Here is a 22,431-nt window from a genome sequence, read left to right as displayed (position 1 = left end):
TGTAGCCAGCAGATCCAGAAGAAGTACGGAAGACGTGACACAGATGTGGGGCAGAAGATCCAACTGAAGATAGGTACGGGCGCTGTGCCAGACGCAGCTGTGTGGCACTCTGCCATGCCACAGGGTGCTTCTGGTCTGCTGGGCTTCTGGGGCAGGCAGCTGGGGATGACGCCTGGCGCACTCAACACATTCTCAATATCAACTCGGTTCGTCTATTTCTAGACGCCTGCTTTAGGGACTAGTGTCAGCGTCTCCCCGAGGAGGAGGGAGGATGCTCTACCCCTCTGTAACGCCCCTCTCCCCGCTGGGCTTCAGAGGAGCTTCTGAGCAGCCGAGATGCTGGGGGCTGTGGAGTTCCAAATGTTCCCTGTGTCAGTTCTGCTTCTCCTTCTCCCCAGGGATCTCTGCAGGGACCATGAGCCTGCCGGTTTTCGGAGATGAGAGCTGGCAACACTTCTGCATTTTTGGCCCGTGCCTGGCTGAAGTTCGTGACGCCGAAGAGGTTGCGGGTGCAGGTGAAGTTGTCCTCTCGGCCACCTGCTGGGAGCTCTGTGAGCAGCACCGGCTGAGGATCAAGCATCTCGCAGGCACAAGAGCTGTGCAGGCAGGTGGATGGGTTGGCCTCGAGAGCCATTCTGAGGGCCTGGGCCTGGCCATGAAGGAGGGAGGTGTTGGAAGGCTGAGGAGATGAATGTGGAGAGAGTTGTAGGTGGGAAAGCGGGCAGGCAGGGGAAGGTCTTGTCCTTCCATCTCAAGGGTAACCGTGGGCTGGGCTTTCTTGCTTTGAGGGGTCAGGAGGCGCTGGGAGGGTTTGAGCCCCAGCAGCAATGTCCTCTGTGGGCCATGGAGCTGTGGTTGCTTGGAGATGGGCATGCTTGGAGAATGGCTGTCCAGCTCCGGTGCTTCTGAGGAAGCACTGCTGTCCCATCCAGCCAGGTGGGCTACTTCTCCCCTTCTCTGGGCAGTGACGGTGGAGGGCAGGCTCTGTCCCCTGGGAGTCCTGGGGAGGCCAGTGGCAGTGCTTTCATTCTGTGTGTCTTCAGGTGACGGGCATGGATCCGATGCCTTGGTCCGAATGCCAAGACGCCTTACGCAAGCTCGTACAAGACCCAGTGAGACACCGCTCAAAAAGGGAAGGTGAGTGCCCACTTCCCCTTGCTCTGTGATTGTCCCGAAAGGTGGGGCTTTGTTGCTTCAGGGGCCAGAGAGGAACCACCTCCTCCCTCTTCCCTCTGTCCGTTAGCACTCAGGCTGTTGGGCCTCCCAGGGCGGTGGCTGCTGCCGCCTCCTCCTTCCAGGGGAGAGCTCTGCCCTCAGCATCTGGAGGTGGCAACATGAGCAAGCGCAGAAGACTCTTTCTCCCCCACTTCCAGGGCCAGGCCCTGCTTTGCAACAGCTCGTAGTCCCGTCCACCCAGCGACCACCTGCCTTTTCTCTCCTCAGGTGCCATGAGGCCTACTCTTCTCTTGCCCAGTGACCTGAACGCCAAGGATGTGCTTAGGAAGTACATACCAGTCGCTGCTCTCGGGAAGGTACGGCAAGGCCACCGCTGCTGGGGGCTGCATTTTTGGAGGGCAGAAGAAGTGGTGCCTTGCAGAGATGGAGCTCTTACGGGAACAGACCAATCAAAGAAAATGTGCCCTGCGATGACAACGCAGGGAAACTGAGCCCAGGGGCACCGGTGCTGCACCATTGTCTGCGTTGTCCTCAGAGAGACATGGGTGGCAGGAGGAGGACTCCTGTCCCTCTGTCTTTTCCGTGGCTATGGTTCTGGGTGTGCCGCGGACACGACGGTGGGATAAAGGGGAGATTCCCCTGAAGTCCCTGGAGCATCCCTGAGGGTCTCCCCTCATGTCCGTACCGGTCCCCAGATGGCGTGTTAGCGGAGCAGCCTTCTCTCCTTTGTCATTTGTGTTATGACTCGGCGTCTGCCTGCCGCAGGCTGGGCGGCCTGCCCGCCCTTTTGCACCGAGAGGAGGATTTATCCCTTCCTCTGCTATTACCCGCTATCGCCAGCACGCCTGCTCTCCCTCGGTACTGGTGTGGGCAGTAAGAGCCCGGGAGAGCAGGCTGGTGAAGCCGTCGTGCTCTTGTCTTCCAGCTCGATGCAGGACTGCCCATGGATCTCCTCTCTGAGCTACGGCCAGTCACCTGCATCTTTGTCCAGCTGCAGCTTGCTGCAGGTACCAGCTCGGTGCATCTCAGCACCGTCCTCAAGGAGGCCAGCAGGGTGATGCTAGAAATCCTCTCTCCTCACAAGGGCCACATCAACAAAGTCCTCCTGTGTGATAAAGTGAGTGGGGGGGAACGGTGGCCTCCCCCAGCGCCAGAGGGTGGGCAGTGAGCGCGAGGGAGAGACTCCCTCTTAGGCGCTGTAGCAACATGTTCCACATCTGTCCTGGGCAGGGCTGCACGTTCCTCTGCATGCTGGGACTCCCTGGAAACAAGCTGCCCTGCGAGAGCCTTCACGCCCTGCAGAGTGCTCTGGAGATCTTCAACTCGTGCTCCACCATGCTCGAGGAAAGAGAGTGAGTGTGTGGCGGGGGTCGGCGGGGTGCATGCTGCCTGGGACGGCGCAAGGGGGCTTCACAGAAAGAGATGTGCCTTCTAGCTTGCTCTCCCTTGTCCCTGGCAGGAAGGAGGCAGTGCCCTGAGAGGTGCAGGCAACTCCAAGCACACTCTGCTGGCCACCGCGCTGGAAAGAGCCCTCGTGAGGGCCAGAGGCCGCTGCGGCCAGAGGCAGGCCCTTCTGGGCCACTGCCCCATGAACGGGGATGGGGCCCAGCCACCTGATCCCAAGTGGCTGTCATCGCCAGGCGGTGACATGGCGGGCACCTTCTTCCCTCTCTCTTTGCTCACAAGAGGGCTGTGGCCCTGCACGTGCTCTGCCCCTGCCCCTTGTCCCTTGCAACCTGCAGATGTTGCACCCTTGAGCTCTCCACGTCCCCGAGACCCACGCTGGCAGGGCAGCACAGCCGGTGGCCCAGGCTGGCACCGAGGGGAGGTGTGGGAAGGGATGAAGCCAGGCGGGCAGGACTGCGCCTGGGGCGCTGCTCAAGCCCTGCTGTTTCTCTGTGTGCCAGGACAATGTCTGTGGCAGTTACCAGAGGGACGATGTTCTGCGGAGTCACTGGCCACCCGCTGAGACACGAATACACAGGTATTGGCCTGGAAGGGTGCCGCGGGGCTGGCGGCACGGGCCACACCGACGCATGCTCTCTCTCTCTAACGCGTGCTCTCTCTCTGGCAGTCCTTGGCCAGAAGGTGAACTTGGCTGCCCGGATGATGGTGCACTACCCTGGGCTGGTGTCCTGTGATGCAGTGACCTACGCCGCCTCCCGGCTGCCCGCTTCCTACTTCAAGGAGCTGCCGGAGAGAGAGATGAAAGGCCTCAGGCAGCCTGGCCCTGTCTATCAATACGTGGGGGTCACCGAGGAGAGGTGAGTGTCCTCTGAGACGGTCGGAAGCCCTGGTGTGGCAGGCTTTTTGCCCCTCTCCCCTGCTGTCTCCAGCTGCTGAGAGAGCGGGAGTCTTCTCCTGTTTCTCTGGGTTTGGCCTCTGGGGATGGACTCTTGATATGTTCTCCTGTCCCACCGTGGCCGCTGGGCTTCTTTACGCTTGAAGCTGTCGTAGCGTGTCAGCTTGAACTTTGGCTGGGAAAGCGTGCAGGGGATAACAGCCTGCTCCAGAGAAAAGCCGGTACCCGAGGAGCACCTCCTTCCCTACCACGCCAGGCTGCTTCTCTAGGTCCCCTGGCTTCTCACCGTCTCATTGACTTGTGTTGTCTTTTCCCCTGCTTCTAGCATCTTTGGCGTGGGTCTTACCAAGAAGAGGTCGGAGTACGTCCCCTTGCTGGGTAGGTGGAGAACGCCTTGCTCTTCTGAAGCCCAGGTTCTTCCCCTTGGTAACTTTTAGTGCCTTGCTGGGAAGGGAGAGGCTTTTACCAGGGATGGTGTTGCCTGCAGCAGCCCTAAGAAAGCGCCGCCTGTCTTGGTCTCTGCTTGCTTGATATCTTTGGGTGGAAAACGAGGTGGGGCGCCTGCTGCTCCCTGCTGTCTTCCAGACCTGGTAGGAAGGTTGCTTTCAACTGTGGAGCTGCTCACAGCCTGGGGGCTAAACTGATCCCTGTCTTTGGGGTCAGGAAAGAGATTTCCTTCTGCCAAATCGATGGAGAGTTTTGACGGTGGGTTCTCCTCCTTGTACTCCTCAGAGCTGCTTTCTTGGCAGCATCTGGGCGAAGACACGGCAGTGTCAGGAGGCAGGGGATGCCTGTATTCACTCGGGGTCTTGCCGAATGTTTTGGGCCCTGTTGTGGGTTAACCCCGCTTGGCAGCTCAGCCCCACAGAGCCACTCGCACCCCACAGTGGGATGGGTTAGAGAATCGGAAGGGTTAAAGTGAGAGCACTGGTGCGCTGAGACACAGACAGCTTAATAGGGAAAGCAAAAGCTGCACACACGCCCAAAGCAAAATCAGGCATTCATTCACTGCTTCCCATGGGCGGGCAGGCGTCTTGCCATTTCGAGGAAAGCAAGGTTTCATCACGTGTGACGGTGACTTGGGAAGACAAATGCCATCACTCCGAACGTCCCCCCTTCCTCCTTTCCGCCGGATTTTCTTGCTGAGCACGGCGTTGTATGGTCTGGAATAGGCCTTTGGGCAGTTGGGGTCAGCTGTGGTGGCTGTGGCGGCTGTGCCGCCTCCCAGCTTCTTGTGCACCCCCAGACTGTTTGCCAGCGGGGCAGCGCGAGCAATGGAAAAGGCCTCGATTGCTGCGCAGGCGCTCTTCAGCCATAACTAAAACCTGGTTGTGTTATCAACAGCGGTGTTTGGTCACAAATACAAAACATAGACCTGTACAGGCTATTGCTGAATAAAATTAACTGTAGCCCGGACCAAACCAGAACGGGACTGACGACGCTGCCTTAGCTACTGGGAGGTGCTGTGCAGCTCACGGCACAGCGAGGAGATGCTTTGAGTCTGTTTGGGACGCAGCTGCCTGAACCGGCTGCAGTCATCCCTTACAGTCTCGTGCTGGATCGCTGCGGGGAGTCGCATGGGGCCGGCAGAATCTCCGTGCCTGTGGGATAGGGGAGAGGGCGAGGGGGCTGCGCTGCGGGGCAGGCAAGCAGGTGGCCCCGTGACTGCTCTGAGGAAGGCAGAGGTGCCCAAGCGTGGACGAGCAGGTGGGAAGGAGGCCTGGGTGCCGGCAGGCTGGCCGATGTGGTAGCGGGGAGGGAAGCTGCGGTGGAGGGTGCCCGCAAAAGGGACGGCTCTTTGCTTTTCAGTACACCCCCAGCAGCTCGTTCTCTGGTTTGTCTTCGCAGGTCGGAAGCAGGAGACTGACCTCTTTGTCAGCTGCTTGAACGCCTATAGGGATTCAGGCCAAAGGAACATCCTGGCGGTTGAGGGCACGATGGGCTGTGGAAAGAGCCACTTACTTGCTGAACTGGCCTCTCTAGGCCAGGATGCTGGCCACAGGTACAGGTTTTCCACCTGTAGCTTTGGGACGCTGCCCCTGCCCATCCCCTGACAGCCGTGGAACGCTCCAGCCCCTCTGCCAGGGTACCTGGCCCTTGGACTGCAGCCTCCCGACAGAGCCTCCTGTAGACACTGCCTGGGAGCACCTGCGTGCTCCGCTCCCGCCTCTGCCTCTTTGGGGAGTTGGAGGTGGCTTCTGGAGCCACGGCCTTTCCTCCTTCACCCCTGGGTCAGGCGCAGATAGAAGGAAAGAGCCCAAGCTCAGTGCTTTTCATCCCACTCCAGACCCCAGAGACAGCAGGGCTGCCTGTCTCAGAAGCCCTGCTCGCCCTCGGCGTGTTTCCCAGGAGGAGCACGGGGGCCTGTGCTCTGGCAGGCAGACCGATAAGGTCTGGAGCCCAAAGGCAAACCCACCACTTGCTCCATTCTTGCCTCTCAGCCCCGTGAGTTCCTCTGCAGGGGGCACGTAGGGAGACCTAGGCCGGCGCTGCAGAGACACAGGCTCTGGACCCGGCTCTCCCGCTGGCTTGGCAGCAACTGCCCCTCTGTGCCCTTTCTCGTACGAGGAGGGAAAAGCTTGGCCTTCTGTGGGAAGCGCTTGGAGATGGGGGGCTGAAGAGCTCCCCCCAAAGGGCACCTCCGCCCCTCTTGTCTTAGAAGGCTGGGGCTGTGGGGAATCTCAGTGCCTTTTGCTTTTGCACCGCAGGGTGGTTGCCCTGGAACTGCTGGAGATCGACACGAGGCAGCCCTTCTCTGCCATCCGCATGCTGATGGCCAGGGCCCTGGGCCTCCAGGACTGTGAATCGCGCGGCGACAGGCAGCGCGTGCTGAAGACAAAGCTGCAAGGGACAATCGAAGAGAGCAGCTACTGCCTCCTCAATGACATTTTCGGTGTCAAGGTGAGAGCCAGAGGCCCCTGTGGATGTTGAGAAGGCCTTCTCCTGAGCTTGTCTGGGTCTGACCTTGAGTGGGCACGCTGCTGGGAGTGCCTTAGCTCCGGGGTGGGCATTGCGGGGGTCACAGTGTGCATTTGCCATGCCTGGGCCCGGGGGGCTCCCTGTCTGTGGGGCTGGTGTCCTGCGCCGCATCCGCAGTGCCCGGTGCCTTGTTCGGCACCCTGGAAGTGGCACTGGAGAGAGGCTGTTCCTGACCTCGTGCCGAGGTCACCGCTGTGCGAGGGGTCTGCCCCAGCCAGCCCACGATTCCCACAGCCAGAGAACCGGCTCAGCCCAAGCCCCAGCTCTGCAGAGACCCTCAGCAGAGGGCCTTTGCTTTAGGCTCTGGGTGGAGTCCCCGCTGCGGCTCCCTGCCCCTGTGCTGGGCAGAGGTGAGGTGCTGAGGCTGTCAGAGACGGTGGCTCTGCGGTCTTGTGTGCTGGGTAGGTGTGCCGAGCCCCGGAGCCGTGTTTCTCCCTGACTCTGCTTTTCTGGCCAGTTCCCCATTTCGGACAATGTTCGCGAGATGGATGAAACTCAAAGAAGACTGGAATTGCACTCGACTCGGGTGAAAGTGCTGGAGAAGGTGAGCATTTCTCCTTCCTTCCCCCTGGGTCAGAGAAGGAAAAACCCTGCCGTCTGCGGGCTCTGTACCACTGAGGTGTGAGCAGGCGGGATGACTGCGCACCTGGGTCATGGCCCGTCAGAGCCCGAGAAAGCCCTCGCCCCCCCACTTCCCCCCGCAGCCCCACAAACACACCCGAGGACTTTCCTCCCGTAAAGTGTGCCCTGGAGGAGGAGCAATGTCTTCTGGGTTCCCTTGCCCGAGCTCCCTCCTGCAGGGCAAGTGATGTTAGGTATGACCCTCCAGTCTCAAAGAGTCAGTAAGCTTCCGAGCGGGAAAGTGGCTGGGGAGAGACTTCAGAGCATCCTCTCAAGAGACGGAGGCTAAATCTCGTCCCCTGCAAGACAGCTGAGAATCCACTGGATTCCCCTCAGAGCAACCTGCTTTTTTTCAGACCCTTACAGGAGATTTTGGCATATTTGTCATCGACAATGCCCATTTCATCGACCCTGACTCCTGGTTCATCATGTCACCCGTGCTCCAGAAGGTCTCCCTCTTCATGGTCATGAGCTTAGCCCCAGGCTACGAGATAACCGAGAGCTTTCGCAAAGCCGCAGCAGACAACGCCACGTCCCAGAAAATCACTTATCTTCATCTGGACAAGCTGAAAGCTTCAGTTGTGATGCAGAAAGTCTGCAAGGACCTCGGAGTGGTCAGCATCCCCAGGGATCTGGTGAGGTAAGTTGGAGGCAGGGGAGCTCTTCCTGAGGGCCTGAACCTCTGCTGACCGTGGTAGGGAATCAGGCCCCCAGGCAAGGGAGCGCAGGGCCGCTAGAAGCATCCCGGACTCTAGCGAGTGCCAGGCGTGGGCGGCTTGTTATGCCTCACCCTGGTGGGTGTGCGCTGAGAGCGGGCAACTCCCGAGACACCCAGCCTGGGAGGTGTCAGCCTTGGCTGCCGCACAGGGAGGAAGGGAGGAAGAGTCCTGAGCCCAGCTGTGTCTGGGTGTGAACAGAAAAGGCCTTGGTCTGGGTGGCTGGGCTGTGGGGGAGATTCCCCGGGGCAGAGGTCCATCCTCTCCAGGCTCCTGAGGAGAAGAAAGGCAGGGCTCGCTGCTCTGCGCTTTGGGCATTGTCCGCAATTCTTTTCCCGTGGACTTCGGCAAAGGCTGGAGGGTTCAGGGGGCACAAAATCCCAAGGCAGTGGGAGGACGATCCCTTTCCAAAGTGAGGCGTAGCTGTGATGAAGATGCTGGCTACCCTGGTATGCCTGAGTGACTGGCCGCCCAGCTGAACTGTGTTTCACCTTACTTTCCTTGTGCTGGTCCCCGACGGGTCTGCTCCTGTGCAGGTTCCTGATCCGAACCAGCTCAGGGATCCCATATTACTGCGAGGAGCTGCTGCGCTGCCTTCGTGCCAACGACATGCTCCAGTTCTGCACCCGGAGGCAGTCTGGAAAAGCAAAGGACAACTGGGAGAGCCTGATCAGTAAGCACCTTGGCTGCGACTAGCGAGTTGCTGTGGTGTGTTCTCCACAGCAGAGTCTTGCCCCGTTGTTCCCCCATGGCTCTGGGCAGAGTCGGATCTTGGTCTGGCGGAGGTGTGGGCTCCTGTGCGCCTTGCTGTTGGGACAGGCAAAGCAGGGGCAGTGAGTTCTGGTGGCTCGGAGGGACCTACATTCTTGGGGCGGGGGTTGTGGGGCTAAAACACAGGGGAAATCCTTCCGAAGCACATGTGCTTGTGGTGTTTCTTAGGCATTCCAATGGGCATGCAGTTTAGCTTGGCCAAAGGCTAGCTCACTTGAGAACAAACCCCAGCTTGAGGTGAGGGACGAGCCCAGGAAACTTGAATGCCAAACCATAAATCCCCACAAGAGTGCCGGTAACGGAAGAAAACGGTGGTAATGCCATCCGAGAGAGCAATGCCAGCCAGAGTGCCGCGGCCTTGGGAAGAGCCAGGACTGAGGCCACGTCTTGCATTAGCACCAGCAGTTTCCCTGGCTGGGAACTGGTGGGAACTGTTTTGCTCTGCTTCATGACCACCACATTCAGGGCAGGCACTGGACCATGTCAGGGGCGACTTGTCCCATCCCAAGTGAATCGTGAAGCGCTCGCGAGCTGCGAGTCGCTTTGCGAACTGCCTTATCGGTGCTCTCTTGCTCCGCCCAGCATCTGCAGCCGAGGCTTCATCCCTCGCGGCAACCTGGAGCTCCGAGGCGCGGAATGACGGGAGGGTCTGCCTCCTCAGGCCAGGCATGACCCTGGAGAACACCGCGCTGCCCATCCCCTTGAAAGGTAAGGAGCCGAGCGCCGCTCTGCCGGCTGTCGGCTGTGCTGGGGCTCCTTCCCGGGGCACGGGCTGGAGGGAGGCCGGGCATCCGTGTGCTGCAGAGTCACCCTCTCAGCGTGGGGGCTCTGCTGGGAAGGCGGCTCCGGTCCCACCAGAAACAGGCCTGGGGCTGCAGGCAGCCGCTTTCCCCTCCTGTGAGCCTGCTGGCTGCTCTCCGTCAGCAGGTAGGAGAGAAAAGGTTATCCGTGCAACACTGAAATGGCTCCCTTTTCTCACCAAAACAAATACTTTGCTGGGAAAAGGCTTTGACTTGCCTCTGTCCCAACTTTGACGCAGCATCTGTGTTGCTGTTCCCTTTTTAAGTTCCCCAGCTAATGCTGGTCTCAAGGCACTTAATCCAAACCAAATCCTTCTCTTTTTTCTTCTTTTTTTTCGTTTTGTTTTGGTTTTTTGTTTTCTGCGGATCTGCATGGAAATCCTCCTGTAGCCAGGGGAGCTGGATGGGGGAGCTTTCAATGAGTGTCCCTCCTCTCTGGCCATAGACATTTGTTATGAATTGTGAAGAGACATCATGCTAAAGTATTCCTGCTGTGAAGTGGCTTTGTCCAAAAAAAAAAAAAAAAAAGAAAACCAAGAGAAAGGAATAGTATTGTCTGGCCAAGTTAAGGCAAGCGTTGTGGGGAGCTCTGTGTCCACCTGTGATGTGGGGAAAGTTCTCTGTGTGCGCTGTTGGGCAAAAGCCTACTCCAGATCTGGTAGGGCACATCATGGGATGCGCATACCTGCTGGGTCCTGCCCTCCCTGCCCTCGGTGGGGGAGCATTTGTTTGAGCATCTGGCTTTTCCCCAGGCCTCATGGCCTGCGATTCCATCAGGAGCGGAGCCAGTTTGAAGATGCCTACCCTGGGTTGCGATTGCCCAGTAGGTGCAGCCGCAAGGAGAGGAGGCCAAAGTCTACCCCATCTCATGGGTTGAAACTTTCCAGCCTCTCCAGCCTCAGCATGGGGAAGAGGCAAGAGAGACGTGTTGTTTCTTCTTGACAGAGATTGCGCTGACTCAGCTGGATCGGATGCAGCCGCTGACGCGGATGGTTGTGAAGTTTGCAGCCATCATCGGGCCGGTGTTTACCACCCAGCTCCTGTTGCACATCCTTCCCACTGGCCTCAGGACCCATATGAATTCCTCGTTGGACGAGCTGGTGAGCGACAACATCCTGAGGTGGCTGAAAAACACAGAGGTGCCAGAAGATGTGCAAGATCCTACCGAGGGGCCAGCCACCTCTTCGCAGGTGGAGAGCAGTAAGTGGTAGCGGGCAGGTGGACAAGGGAGCTCCCAGCTGTGTCCCGGCAGGGCTCCCCAGGGCATGGTGCGCTTCCCCTGCTGTGAGGGGTGGCTGGGGCTCAGGCAGGCACGGCTCTTTGCGATGGGTTGTTCAAAGACCTTACGGGTCAGTCTCAAAGCCCGCTAGCTTTGCGCTGGAGGGAGGTTCCCACCAAGTGCCATCCCGAGTGCTGCTCGTAGCACAGGCACGGGAGGGCGTGTGGAGCCCCTGACATCCTCTCCCAGCCACCTGATCAAAGATGCTCTCCAGGTTGCCCCGGGGCCCTTGACGGGCTTTTATTCAGCTTTGACTCCCCTGTGGCGCAGGAGGAAGCTCAGGAGGCTGGGGACTGCCTTGCCAAGAGCAGGGAGAAAGTGCTGGACGGGGCTTGCTTGGGCTGGTGGTGACATGCCCAGCTCCTGCCTGGAGCGCAGCTGAGCGCTGTGTCCGCGGGGCTGGGCTAGCGTCAGCAAGGCAAGCTGGGCCCTTTTGCCCCGTGCTGCAAGGCTCGGTGTGCAGCAGTGCTGGTTGGCTGGCAAGGGTGCACGCCAAGGCATGACTCTCGTGCCCCGGCTGCGACGGCCCTGAGCTGGGGCTGATGCCGAGGCCCTTTGCCTTGCAGGTGTGCAGAGGCCCTCTCCCAGCACGAGGACCGAGGAGCAGCAGCCTGGCGTCTTGGCCTTCTGCGTCCCGCTGCTGCAGAAGGCTGCGTACGAGCTGTGGCCCGAGAGGCAGCGAGTCGCCTTGCGAGGCAAGTGTGCCGCCTTCCTGGAGTAGCACGCGCACAAATGCAAGAGCTGCGGCCAAGGGGAGTTTGTCGCCTTCCACCACTTCGCCGTCACCAGCAGCCAGGACGGAGGCAGCTGTCGGGACCCTGCCGACGGAGGCGACTCATGCAGCTGGGAGGCCTTGGTGCTGGCTGGAGAAGAGCTGAAGCAGGACAGGACCCACGCCACTGGGGGTACGCTGTGCACCGTGCTCCACAGCCCGGGCCCTCCAGGAGCCCAGGGGTGTATGCTGGGGATCGGCTGGGAGGAGGTCTGCCGGGGACGAGCCCAGGAGCTGAGGACAACCACCGCAGACTTTGCTCAGCGTGTCGGCACCCTCGCAAGGGTCCTTGAAGCCCAGTGGGAGAGCGAGAGCAGCTCTTCCCCTGGGGCAGGCGAGGAGGTGTCTAACCCCCTGTTTTCTTTGCAGATGCCGCAGAGCAGCAGGCTTTCACGGAGGCGGAAACCGGGTGAGCAGACAAGGGTTTGATTCTCTGTAAAGGCAGGGGCCTCAGGGGTCTCCAGAGGAGACCAAGGAAGCGCTGGCATTTGCCTGCCGGTTGTGACTCTAGCTTAAGGAAGAGGCTTTCTGTGAGGTGGGAGCTGGGAAGAGATGGCCACGGAGGTGAGACAGTGCTGGAGGAAGCCCGTGGGCTCCTAGTGATGGTCACACTACGCTGGAGCAGGCCTTGCTTTCCAGTTCCTCGAGAGGAGCGCTACAAAATCTGCAGGCGAAAAGCCACCACAAGGGAGCCAGGTGGTTTGCCTGGGGGAGGTGACAGAAAGCCCAGCTTGTCGTCTTCTCCCTGGCTACAAAGCAGCTGTAGGAGTCATGCCTGCCCGTGGGCTCGCGCTCTCTTTTGAACAAAGGGCTTTTGATGGCCTCTCTGTGGGGTAAAAGACCAGTGTAGGTGATGCCTGTGCATTCTTTGCTCTCTTCTTCCCCTGGGGACAGGTCCTCTGACTAGTGTGGCGGAGCGGCTTCTGCGTGGCGGAGCGGCTTCTGCCAGAGGGCGAACAGACAACTGAGCTGCCCGACGAGACCGACAGGCAGCACAACGGCACACACTGGTGTGAATGCCGAGCCATCGTGGAATCGGTGCTTGTGCCTTTGGCTCGCCACTACGTGGCAATGGGCGATGCCGACCGAGCCTTTTACTACCTTCTGGAGTGTGCTGCTGCCTACCTGCACGTCTCCAACAGCTACATGGTGAGTTGCCTCGCTCGCCAGCGCCCACCGTGCACGGAGTCCTCTCAGTCAGCTGGCTCTGGGCAGGACAACTTCACCGCTGCAATAGGGCATGCCTTGACGGGGCCTTGGAAGGGACATGCTGGGGTCAGAGCCTGACTTCTTCCTCCGGCTTGCCTCTTCTGTGGACGGAGACACAGGCCACCGTGCCCATAGCAGGAGGGGAATTAGCAGGGAGGGGATCTGAAGGAGCACTGGTGCCTGTGCTCTGAGCCGGCGTGACTGTGTTGGGGCGGGCATCAGCAGGGGGAGAAACGGGCCCTCTTAAGACAGATGCCAGAGGCAACAGGGGAGGACGAGGCCGGCCATGGGCTCTGCATCACGCTCGCCTGCTCTCTCTGTGCTTGCGCAAAGGCCCTCATGAAGCTGAACGAAGCGGAGGTCCTGAGGAAGATGAAAGCCACTGCGATAGCCTGCTTTGAAGAGGCCACCTTCTTCAGCCTCAAAGGGGAGGTAAAGAGATGGGGAGGTCTGGAGGGATGTCCTGGGGGATGGAGCTGGATGCTTTCCCCGGCTGCAGGGGCTATCCCTGGCATCACAAGCCACCGGCAGATTCCGGCAGTCTCTTGGCCGACTCGAGCAGATCAGGGTGTTTCCCTTTTCCTCTGCAGGTTTGCTGGTGTATGCAACGCCTTCAGCTGGCAGAGAAAATGATGAGGGAGGCTTTGAGCTTGCTCAGAAGGAACTTCCCCGAGACCTTCCTTGGCGCCTTTGTCAAGGCTCAGGTGGAAAAGTTGCCTTGTGTCGCTTACGTGAGAAGAGCAGCCTGCCTTCTGCAGAAGGGCCGGTAAGGAGCAGAACTGAGAACCCAGGGGAGGAAGAGCCATTTCCTACCTGGTCCCAGACCTGCCTGGGCTTGAGGCCACACGTGACCTGACGCATGGCCCTTACAGGACCGAGGGGTTAAGGAGCGATGTGCGGGTGGAATGGGGAACGACAGAGCCCCACACTCCCTCCCCCCTGTACGCTCCTTCCCCCCTGGGTAAAAAGCAGCTCACAGCCGGGGCTGTGCCTGCCGGCACGCGTCGACGGCGGCAGGGCCTTGGTGGTGGCTGGGGACAGAGAGCTGCAAACAGGGAGTAGAGGCTGACGAGGGGCAGGGCTCAGGAGTCAGGAGACAGGGAAGGAGCAGTGGGTGGGGGTGAGGTGTGAGAGTGAGGAAGCTCAGAGGGCGATAACCCTTTTCTTGCCGGTTCCCAGCTTTGCTTGGGCCCCCGGGCGCTGTAGCGCCAACGCGCCCTCTCGAGCGGTCAGCTTCCCCTGGCGGCACTGCTTTGTTTGCCCCCTTCCTCTCCATCAGCTCCCTTTCCTCCCAGGAGGTGCGACTGGCTTGTCCGCCGCCCTGCTTTCCCCCAGCCCTGTCTGATTTAGCGCTGTACAGCGAGAGCCTCTGGACCCAGCAGTTTCTCTCGTGCAGCAGGATGAAGAGGCTGGCCTGGCTGCTGCAGCAGAGCTGCTGCCTTTCCTTACTGGAGCGCCTCTTCAGCCTGGAGGGCACTTCCAGCGGACGGAGGTTCTCCCGCCTGGCAGCGCGCATGAAGGCCAACACGGACAGGGCGTTGGACTCCTGTTGGACAGCAGAACTCCCGCCACGCACAGACTTAGGACACAGACAGATGCCAGCACAGACGCAGACACAGGTACAATTGGGCACACAGGCACCGTACAGAGACCTTCACAGACGCCGGCACCAATACAGGCAGGGACACCCGTACTGATACCATCAGAGATACCACCGCCCATTCCGTTGCAGGTGCAGATGCCGTTGTAGAGGCCGTGGCAGACACAGATACCGCTGCAGACGCCCTTGCAGAAACCAGGTAGTCTTTCAGATGCAACTGCAGACGGAGATGCCATGGGAGAGACAGATGCCACACCAGATACCCTTTCGTGCGCCACTGCAGATGTAGACAAAACCGGAGTGCAGAGAGCATTGCAGATGCCCTTGCAGACAGAGGGAGCGTTGCTGATGCAGGTACCATTTCAGAGGAAGGCATCTTTGGGGATGCCGGTGCGGATGCAGATAAAATTGAAGATGGAAACGCAGATGGAGACCACGTTGCAGGTGCTGTTAGCGTGGCAGATGGTTTTCTTAAACAGGGACCATTCAGGACAACTTTACCGACTTCTTCTGTCACCAGAGCTGTATATTTGTTTTCCAAATAAAATGGTTCTTATGAAAACTCTGGAGTTCTGTTCTCCGCCATACAACTCTGCAATGACCAAGTCAAGTGGTATCGCCAGAGCGTTTCAATCTACTAGACTTCAGGAGACATTGATTAGCATTTGTAAAGCAACTTGACAGTGTTCTGGAGGGCTACAAAAGTAGAATTTGTAATGGCATGTTGCAGTTCCTTCTTTGTTGGATGGAGGAGTCAATATTAGTACAATTAGCCACTTCCCATCGCAAGCAGTTTTGAAAGAATCCAGCGTGTTTTGAAAGAATCGGGGAAGGAAGGCACTTCCTTGTGTTTCAAGCCTCTTCTGTCAAGGTACATTGGTACTGAAGTTCAAAAATAAGCACACATATTATGTGAGTTATCTCTGAAATAAGTCCGTTCACTGACAGAGAGCCGCCACAGTTTCTATTGTAATTTCACCAAAGACACCAAAGAGTAAGACATTTGCCAATGTCAGGCAGAGTTTGCCTTTGGTGAAGCCGTGTTGGCTGTCACCAATCACCTCCCTATTTCCCATGTGCCTTAGTAGCGTTTCCAGGAGGATCTGCTCCATGACCTTGCCAGGCACAGAGGTGAGACTGACCGGCCTGTAGTTCCCTGGGTCTTCCTTTTTTCCCTTTTTGAAAATGGGCGTTCTGTTTCCCCTTTTCCAATCAGCAGGAACTTCACCAGGCTGCCACGACTTCTCAAATATAATGGAAAGAGGCTTGGCGACTTCATCTGACAGCTCCCTCAGGACCCGTGGATGGATTTCATCTGGTCCCGTGGACTTATGCACCTTCAGGTTCCTCAGATGGTCCTGAACCCGATCTTCTCCTACAGTGGGCGCTTCTTCATTCTCATAGACCCTGCTTTTGCATCCTGCAACTTGGGTGGTGTGGGTGGAGCCCTTGCTGGTGAAGGCCGAGGCGAGAAAGTCATTCAGCATCTCAGCCTTCTCCGTGTCCTGGGTGACCAGGTCTCCTGTGTGCTTCCTGAGAGGGCCCACACCTTCCCTAGTCTTGCCTGTACCCGTGACGTACTCATAGGAGTTTTTCTTGTTATCCTTGATGCCCCTAGCCAGATTTAACCAGGCTGGGAAGTTTTCAAGTGACGTCCCTGACCCCGGCCCCGGGGAGGCAGCATACCTCCCTGTCAAGAGGGTCTGCGCGGCATATTGGGCCTACTACTATAACCCGCCTCTTCTCCCTTGCAGAGGCAGTTTTTAAACTGGGGGTAGGCCTTGCTGGTCCCGGCATCTCTTCTGGTGTAGCCAAACCATCTTCCATGCCATCCATGGGCTGGCCTCCCTCCTCAAGAGCCTCATACCTGTTGTGCAGAGGCACCTGGTTGGGGGATGTGGGCAAGGAGGGAGTTCGCTTCCCTCCCCTCGTAGGGACTAGCCTCCATTCACTGGCCTCCTTTTGGCCACTGCCTTCAGTGGCAGGGCGAAGGGACCAGATCTCCTTCAGCTCGGGGTTTTTTTGGGGGCTCTTCTGGTTTTTGACTCAGGGACCCGGTCAGAGTCTGCTTCCACCAATCCATTCCTTTCTCACTCTCCCTGATGCTCCGCAGCCCTTCTGTTTCCTCTTTCAGCTCTGCTGCCAGGCTGAGCAGATCATCCCCCTGGTGGCACCTCACGCAGCTGTCACCTCTTCTACCACCCACCAGCCCTGGGAGATTAAGGCACTCTCTGCAGCCGGCGACCTGGGGGGCTGCGTGCTTCCAGGGGAGCTCAGTTGGTACGGCCACGTCTGCTCTGGCAGGTGCAGCAGATGCGGGAAGCTGCGTCCTTCAGTTGGAGACCATGGCTGACCTTCCCCCCCGAGCGTCCTGCGCCCTTCCACGCGAACTGACGCGCCATGCCCTGCCTGCCCGCCCTGTTCACCGCACTCCCTTGGGCCGCCTTTGAAGGGGCTGGGGGCTGGCCGCTGCTGCTGCAGGCTCACTTGCCTCAGCCAGTGACCGTTGGTGGCGGTTACGCCTCCTTTAAACCTGCCGCGGCTGCTGCAGGCTCCGCCCCGGCCTCGTCAGACGCTCTCGCATCAGCTGTCAGCTGCGGGCTCCCTGCGGGTCCCTGCCACTGCCCGGTCTTCTCCCGGCCTCAGAAAAACTCGGAAAAAGCCCCTTTTCGCCACCGTTGCCCGGCTCTGCTGCCGACGTGCCAGCACCGGAGCTGTTTGCCTCGGCGAGTGACCTGTGCTTGTAGATTTGCTGGCTTAAACCCTGTTTTTCATTTTACTGAGCCTCCACTGCACCAAGTGAAATTAAATTTCCAGTCTTTCAAGTACTCTTGAGCGTCTCCCTGTGAAGCTGTGAAAGTTACTGCATTGCTCAAAGCAATGATGAGAAGCTCTCTGTGGTTCCAATTTGTAGCTACCACATGCTTGGTGACTTGACATTTCAAAAAATGGGTCTCAGCTGACCCATCCCCACCTGTTTGGCTTCTGAAGGAAAAACACTCATTTTTTAAAAACGCGACATGACGAGGAGAGTATCTTCTCCGTTGTTTTTGGTCCTAGATACAAACATTGGGCTTTTTGTCCTCGAGGTGAGACTGACCCGGAACATCCCACACAGAATCTCAAATACAAGGTTGCCGACTTCACGCCAAAGGCAATTAGCAAGAAAGAAATACAGTCTCCTCTGTTGACATTCGGGGACAGGTAGAGGAGAGTACTTCATTACTTACCAATGAAGTAATGAAGGAAAAAAACCCAAGGAACACAACACGCGTATTTATGCATGTATCATCACATACTCATCCTTCAGCCCTCGGGTTTGGGCTTTCTGATTCTCGGCACAGTGCTGGATGGTTTGTTTGCCGCACACTACGTTCTCCTCCTCCACAGGAATTCGTAGTTAGTACCAACCGTTTCATTACAGAACCAGAGCACAACACAGAGGGCAGTCAATAAGTAGCGGGTTTTGGTTTGTTACTTAGGATCATAGGTAAGGCATTCTTACCCATGGTAAGAATATAATAAGGTATAAAGAAGAGAACGGTATAACTTCCAAGAGAAATTATGATCTACCAAGGTATAGATATATATACATAGAAAAGTATATATATATCTCAATTAATGTGGAAACATTCTTTGTTTTTATGGGACTGTTGAATTGGGTCTCTAAAGAGTCTCTTCTATCCCTACGGGACAGGAGAACAGCATGAAAGGAATAGGTTAGGGAAAACTGTTTGGGTTTTTCCTGCCTCAGGCAAGGGCAAACCCATTCGTGGGACTGTTTTTGCTCAAGGACCTGGAGGTACTTGGTGGGTGATGCTGGAGAATGGGGAAGCTCAATGTGTACCCCAAGGAAATTCGACCCTGGGTGAGAAGACTTAATTCCGAGCTGTATGATATTAACCGTTATATGATGCTAACAGTGTTCTAGAAGTGTTCTTCAGGATAACACAGTAGTGATGAAACCTGAATGTTGTGGTTTGGCCTCAGACGGCAACAAAGAACCATGTGCCGCTCGCTCGGGCCTTCCCAATACAGGACTCTTGGGTTGAGACAAAGGCAGTTTAACAGAACGGCAAAGGGAACAAGCAAACAACAACAATCACACGGACAGAGGAATATACAAACACGATCACGGAACCGCCGCTCCCCGCCGCTCCCCGACCAGACCCGGGACGCCCCAGCCTGCTCCGAACGGTGACTTCCTACCCCTCCCCGGGCAGCTCAGGGTGGGCATGGCTCACATGGCATGGAACACCAGGAAAAATTAACCCTATCCCCGCCGGAACCAGGACATTATCCACCCCTTATTCCATACCATCTATGCCATGCCCGGATCTTACAGGTTCCAATGAATTGCCACCACTTTCCCCTGTCATATATATATATACACACATATATATTCATGCGGATATAATGCCCTTAGTTTATGGGCCATCCCTCCAAAGCGTCCGTTGAGTTCTTTTAATCCATGGCTTTGGGCTCCACCTGTTAGAACAGTCTCTCAGGGCAGGTGAGATGCTGGGTGGTGCTGGTCTGTTGCATGCTGTATTTTCGGAGGTTGTGACTGGTGCACCCGGTGTGGCTCATGCACACAATCCGTGGGCTGAAGATGTAGATCTTGAGGAAGTTGCTGGGCGCCAGCTGCTGAGGTCAGTTCTTATCCCATCACCCCTGTGCCTTACTCATAGTACAACTGATAGCAATTATAGTAATGAGCACATACAGTGAGAGTGTTACTTAGCAATTAACAGCACACAATTTGATTCATTGGCTATTCTCACCCAAAATCAGATCCCCATGAGGTATACGTCGGACTTCCCCATGCTGCCACATCACGCACCAAGTGCACCCAGGTCCTTGGGCAAAAGCAATCCCACGGATGGGTTTGCCTTTGCCCGAGGCAGGACTAACCCAGACTGTCTTCCCTAGCGTATTCTTCATGTGCACTACGGGGACTTCATCCCCTTCTACGGTACGTGGAAGTTTTGATTGGGCAGGGCCAGCCCCATTGGTAGATCCCCTGGTGTTAACTAGCCAGGTAGCTTTTGCTAGATGTGTATCCCAATGTTTTAAAGTCCCACCACCCATTGCTCTCGGTGTAGTTTTTAACGATCCATTGTATCGTTCTAGCTTCCCGGCGGCTGGTGCGTGACAGGGGATGTGATATACCCACTCAATGCCATGCTCTTTGGCCCAGGTGTCTATGAGGCTGTTTCGGAAATGAGTCCCGTTGTCCGACTCGATTCTCTCTGGGGTACCATGTCACCACAGGACTTGCTTTTCAAGGCCCAGGATAGTGTTCCGGGCAGTGGCATGGGGCACAGGGTATGTTTCCAGCCATCCAGTGGTTGCTTCCACCATTGTGAGCACATGGCACTTGCCTTGACGGGTTTGTGGCAGTGTGATATAATCAATCTGCCAGGCCTCCCCATATTTATATTTCAGCCATCGTCCTCTATACCAAAAAGGCTTCAAACGCTCCACTTGCTTGATTGCAGCGCATGTCTCACATTCACGGATGACCTGTGCAATAGTGTCCATGGTCAAGTCCACCCCTTGGTCACGATCCCATCTGTATGTCGCGTCTCTTCCTTGATGGCCTGAGGAGTCATGGGCCCATCGAGCTGTGAATAGTTCACCCTTATGTTGCCAGTCCAGATCCACCTGAGACACTTCAATCCTAGCAGCCCGATCCACCTGCTGGTTGTTCTGATGTTCCTCCGTGGCCCGATTCTTTGGTACGTGGGCATCTACATGGCGTACTTTCACAACCAGATTCTCTATCCGGGCAGAAATATCTTGCCATAGGTCAGCAGCCCAGATGGGTTTGCCTCTGTGCCGCTAGTTGCCTTCCACTGCTGTAACCACCCCCACAGAGCATTTGCCACCATCCATGAGTCAGTGTAGAGATAAAGTACTGGCCATTTTTCTCGCTCGGCAATGTCCAAAGCCAGCTGAATGGCTTTCACCTCTGCAAACTGGCTCGATTCACCCTCTCCTTCACTGGCTTCTGCAACTTTTCGTGTAAGACTCCACACAGCAGCCTTCCACTTTCGATGCTTTCCCACAATCCGGCAGGACCCGTCAGTGAACAGGGCATATTTCTTCTCATTTTCTGGCAGTTTATTATATGGTGGGGACTCTTCTGCACGCGTCACCTCCTCCTCTGGTGACATTCCGAAATCCTTGCCTTCTGGCCAGTCCATGGTCACTTCCAGAATTCCTGGGCGACTGGGGTTTCCCATTCGAGTTCGCTGTGTGACCAGTGCAATCCACTTACTCCATGTAGCATCAGTTGCATGATGTGTGGTGGGGACCCTTTCTTTGAACACCCAGCGCAGCACCGGCAGTCGAGGTGCTGGGAGGAGCTGCGCTTCTGTGCCAACCACTTCCGAAGCAGCTCGAACCCCTTCATATGCTGCCAATATCTCTTTTTCTGTTGGAGTGTAGCAGGCTTTGGATCCTCTGTATCCCCAACTCCAAAACCCCAGGGGCTGACCTCGGGTCTCCCCTGGTGCTTTCTGCCAGAGGCTCCAGGTAGGGCCGTTCTCCCCGGCTGCGGTGTAGAGCACATTTTTAACATCTTGTCCTGCCCGGACTGGCCCCAGGGCCACTGCATGGACTATTTCCTGTTTGATTTGTTCAAAAGCTTGTCATTGCTCAGGACCCCATTTAAAGTCATTCTTCTTCCGGGTTACTTGATACAGAGGGCTCACAATTAGACTGTAATCTGGGATATGCATTCTCCAAAAACCCACAATGCCTAAGAAAGCTTGTGTTTCCTTTTTACTAGTTGGTGGAGACATAGCTGCTATTTTGTTGATCACATCCATTGGGATCTGACGGCGTCCATCTTGCCATTTTATTCCTAAAAACTGGATCTCCTGCGCAGGTCCCTTGACCTTACTTCGTGTTATGGCAAAACCAGCTTTCAGGAGGATTCAGACTATTTTACCCCCTTTCTCAAAAACTTCTTCTGCTGTGTTTCCCCATACAATGATGTCATCAATGTACTGCAGATGTTCTGGAGCTTCACCCTGTTCCAGTGCAGTCTGGATCAGCCCATGGCAAATGGTGGGGCTGTGTTTCCACCCCTGGGGCAGTCGATTCCAGGTGTATGGACGCCCCTCCAAGTGAAAGCAAACTGTGGCCTGCACTCTGCTGCCAAAGGGATTGAGAAGAATGCATTCACTATATCAGTCGTAGCATACCGCTTGGCTGCCTTGGACTCCAGTTTGTACTGGAGTTGTACCATGTCCGGCACGGCAGCACTCAGCGGTGGTGTGACTTCATTCAGACCACGATAGTCTACAGTTAGCCTCCACTCTCCATTAGATTTTCTCACCGGCCACATGGGACTGTTAAAGGGTGAGCGAGTCTTGCTGATCACTCCTTGAACCTCTAGTTGACGAATCAGCTTATGGATGGGAATCAGAGAGTCTCGGTTAATGCGATATTGCCGCCAATGCACCGTTGCGGTAGCAATCGGCACCTGTTGTTCTTTGACCCTCAACAACCCCACAACAGAAGAATCCTCCGAGAGACCAGGCAAGGTAGACAACTGTTTAACTTCCTCCGTCTCCAAGGCAGCTATGCCAAAGGCCCAACGGTACCCTTTTGGGTCCTTAAAATACCCTCTCCTGAGGTAATCTATACCAAGGATGCATGGAGCCTCTGGGCCAGGCACAATGGGATGTTTTTGCCACTCATTCCCAGTTAGGCTCACTTCCGCCTCCAGTACAGTCAACTCTTGGGATCCCCCTGTCACCCCAGAAATACAAATGGGTTCTGCCCCTCTATAGCTTGATGGTATTAAAGTACACTCTGCACCCGTGTCCACTAGAGCCTTATACTCCTGTGGGTCTGATGTGCCAGGCCATCGAATCCACACCGTCCAATAAACCCGGTTGTCCCTTTCCTCCACCTGGCCGGAGGCAGGGCCCCTCTAATACTGGTCATAGTATCCATTACTCACTTCTTGCATAAATGACTTGGAACTTCCTTCAAGAGGATCAGAAGCAACATCAGGCCTTCTGCTCTGTCTGGGGAACGTCCCACTGGAAACTGGGACCGCACTTTTCCTGGAGGGATCCCCTTTTGTGGTTGTCCTTCCTTGCAACTCCTCTACCCATGTCCGCAGGATCGAAGTAGGTTGTCCATCCCACTTCCTCATGTCCTCTCCGTGGTCACGCAGGTAGAACCA

General features: G+C 56.6%; 1 protein-coding gene across 1 annotated transcript; it reads left to right on the top strand.

Annotated features, from left to right (window-relative positions):
• Positions 1–438: 438 nt before the first annotated feature.
• Positions 439–12,292, top strand: LOC141751776 (adenylate cyclase type 10-like). The gene is made up of 15 exons (XM_074609141.1): positions 439–604; positions 1,044–1,137; positions 1,444–1,532; positions 2,102–2,340; positions 3,084–3,160; positions 3,251–3,440; positions 3,804–3,856; positions 5,327–5,480; positions 6,187–6,379; positions 6,915–7,001; positions 7,435–7,718; positions 8,331–8,467; positions 9,148–9,273; positions 10,311–10,565; positions 11,211–12,292. The coding sequence occupies exons 2-15, from the start codon at positions 1,053–1,055 to the stop codon at positions 11,363–11,365; spliced, it is 2,124 nt and encodes a 707-aa protein (XP_074465242.1). The 5' UTR covers positions 439–604; positions 1,044–1,052; the 3' UTR covers positions 11,366–12,292.
• The last annotated feature ends 10,139 nt before the right edge of the window (positions 12,293–22,431 follow it).

Source organism: Larus michahellis, chromosome 15 (genome assembly GCF_964199755.1).
Source record: "Larus michahellis chromosome 15, bLarMic1.1, whole genome shotgun sequence".
NCBI classification, from domain to species: Eukaryota; Metazoa; Chordata; class Aves; order Charadriiformes; family Laridae; genus Larus; species Larus michahellis.
Note: the sequence above shows the minus strand (reverse complement) of the source record. Positions and strands in the feature narration are given on the sequence as shown.

What these genes read in the sequence shown, in the direction of transcription:
- LOC141751776 (XM_074609141.1), top strand. Translation starts at nt 1,053, where the DNA reads ATGGATCCGATGCCTTGGTCCGAATGCCAAGACGCCTTACGCAAGCTC. An exon ending in CAGTCGCTGCTCTCGGGAAG is followed by an intron (nt 1,533 to 2,101) that starts GTACGGCAAGGC and finishes CTTGTCTTCCAG; the next exon opens with CTCGATGCAGGACTGCCCAT. An exon ending in ATCCCCAGGGATCTGGTGAG is followed by an intron (nt 7,719 to 8,330) that starts GTAAGTTGGAGG and finishes GCTCCTGTGCAG; the next exon opens with GTTCCTGATCCGAACCAGCT.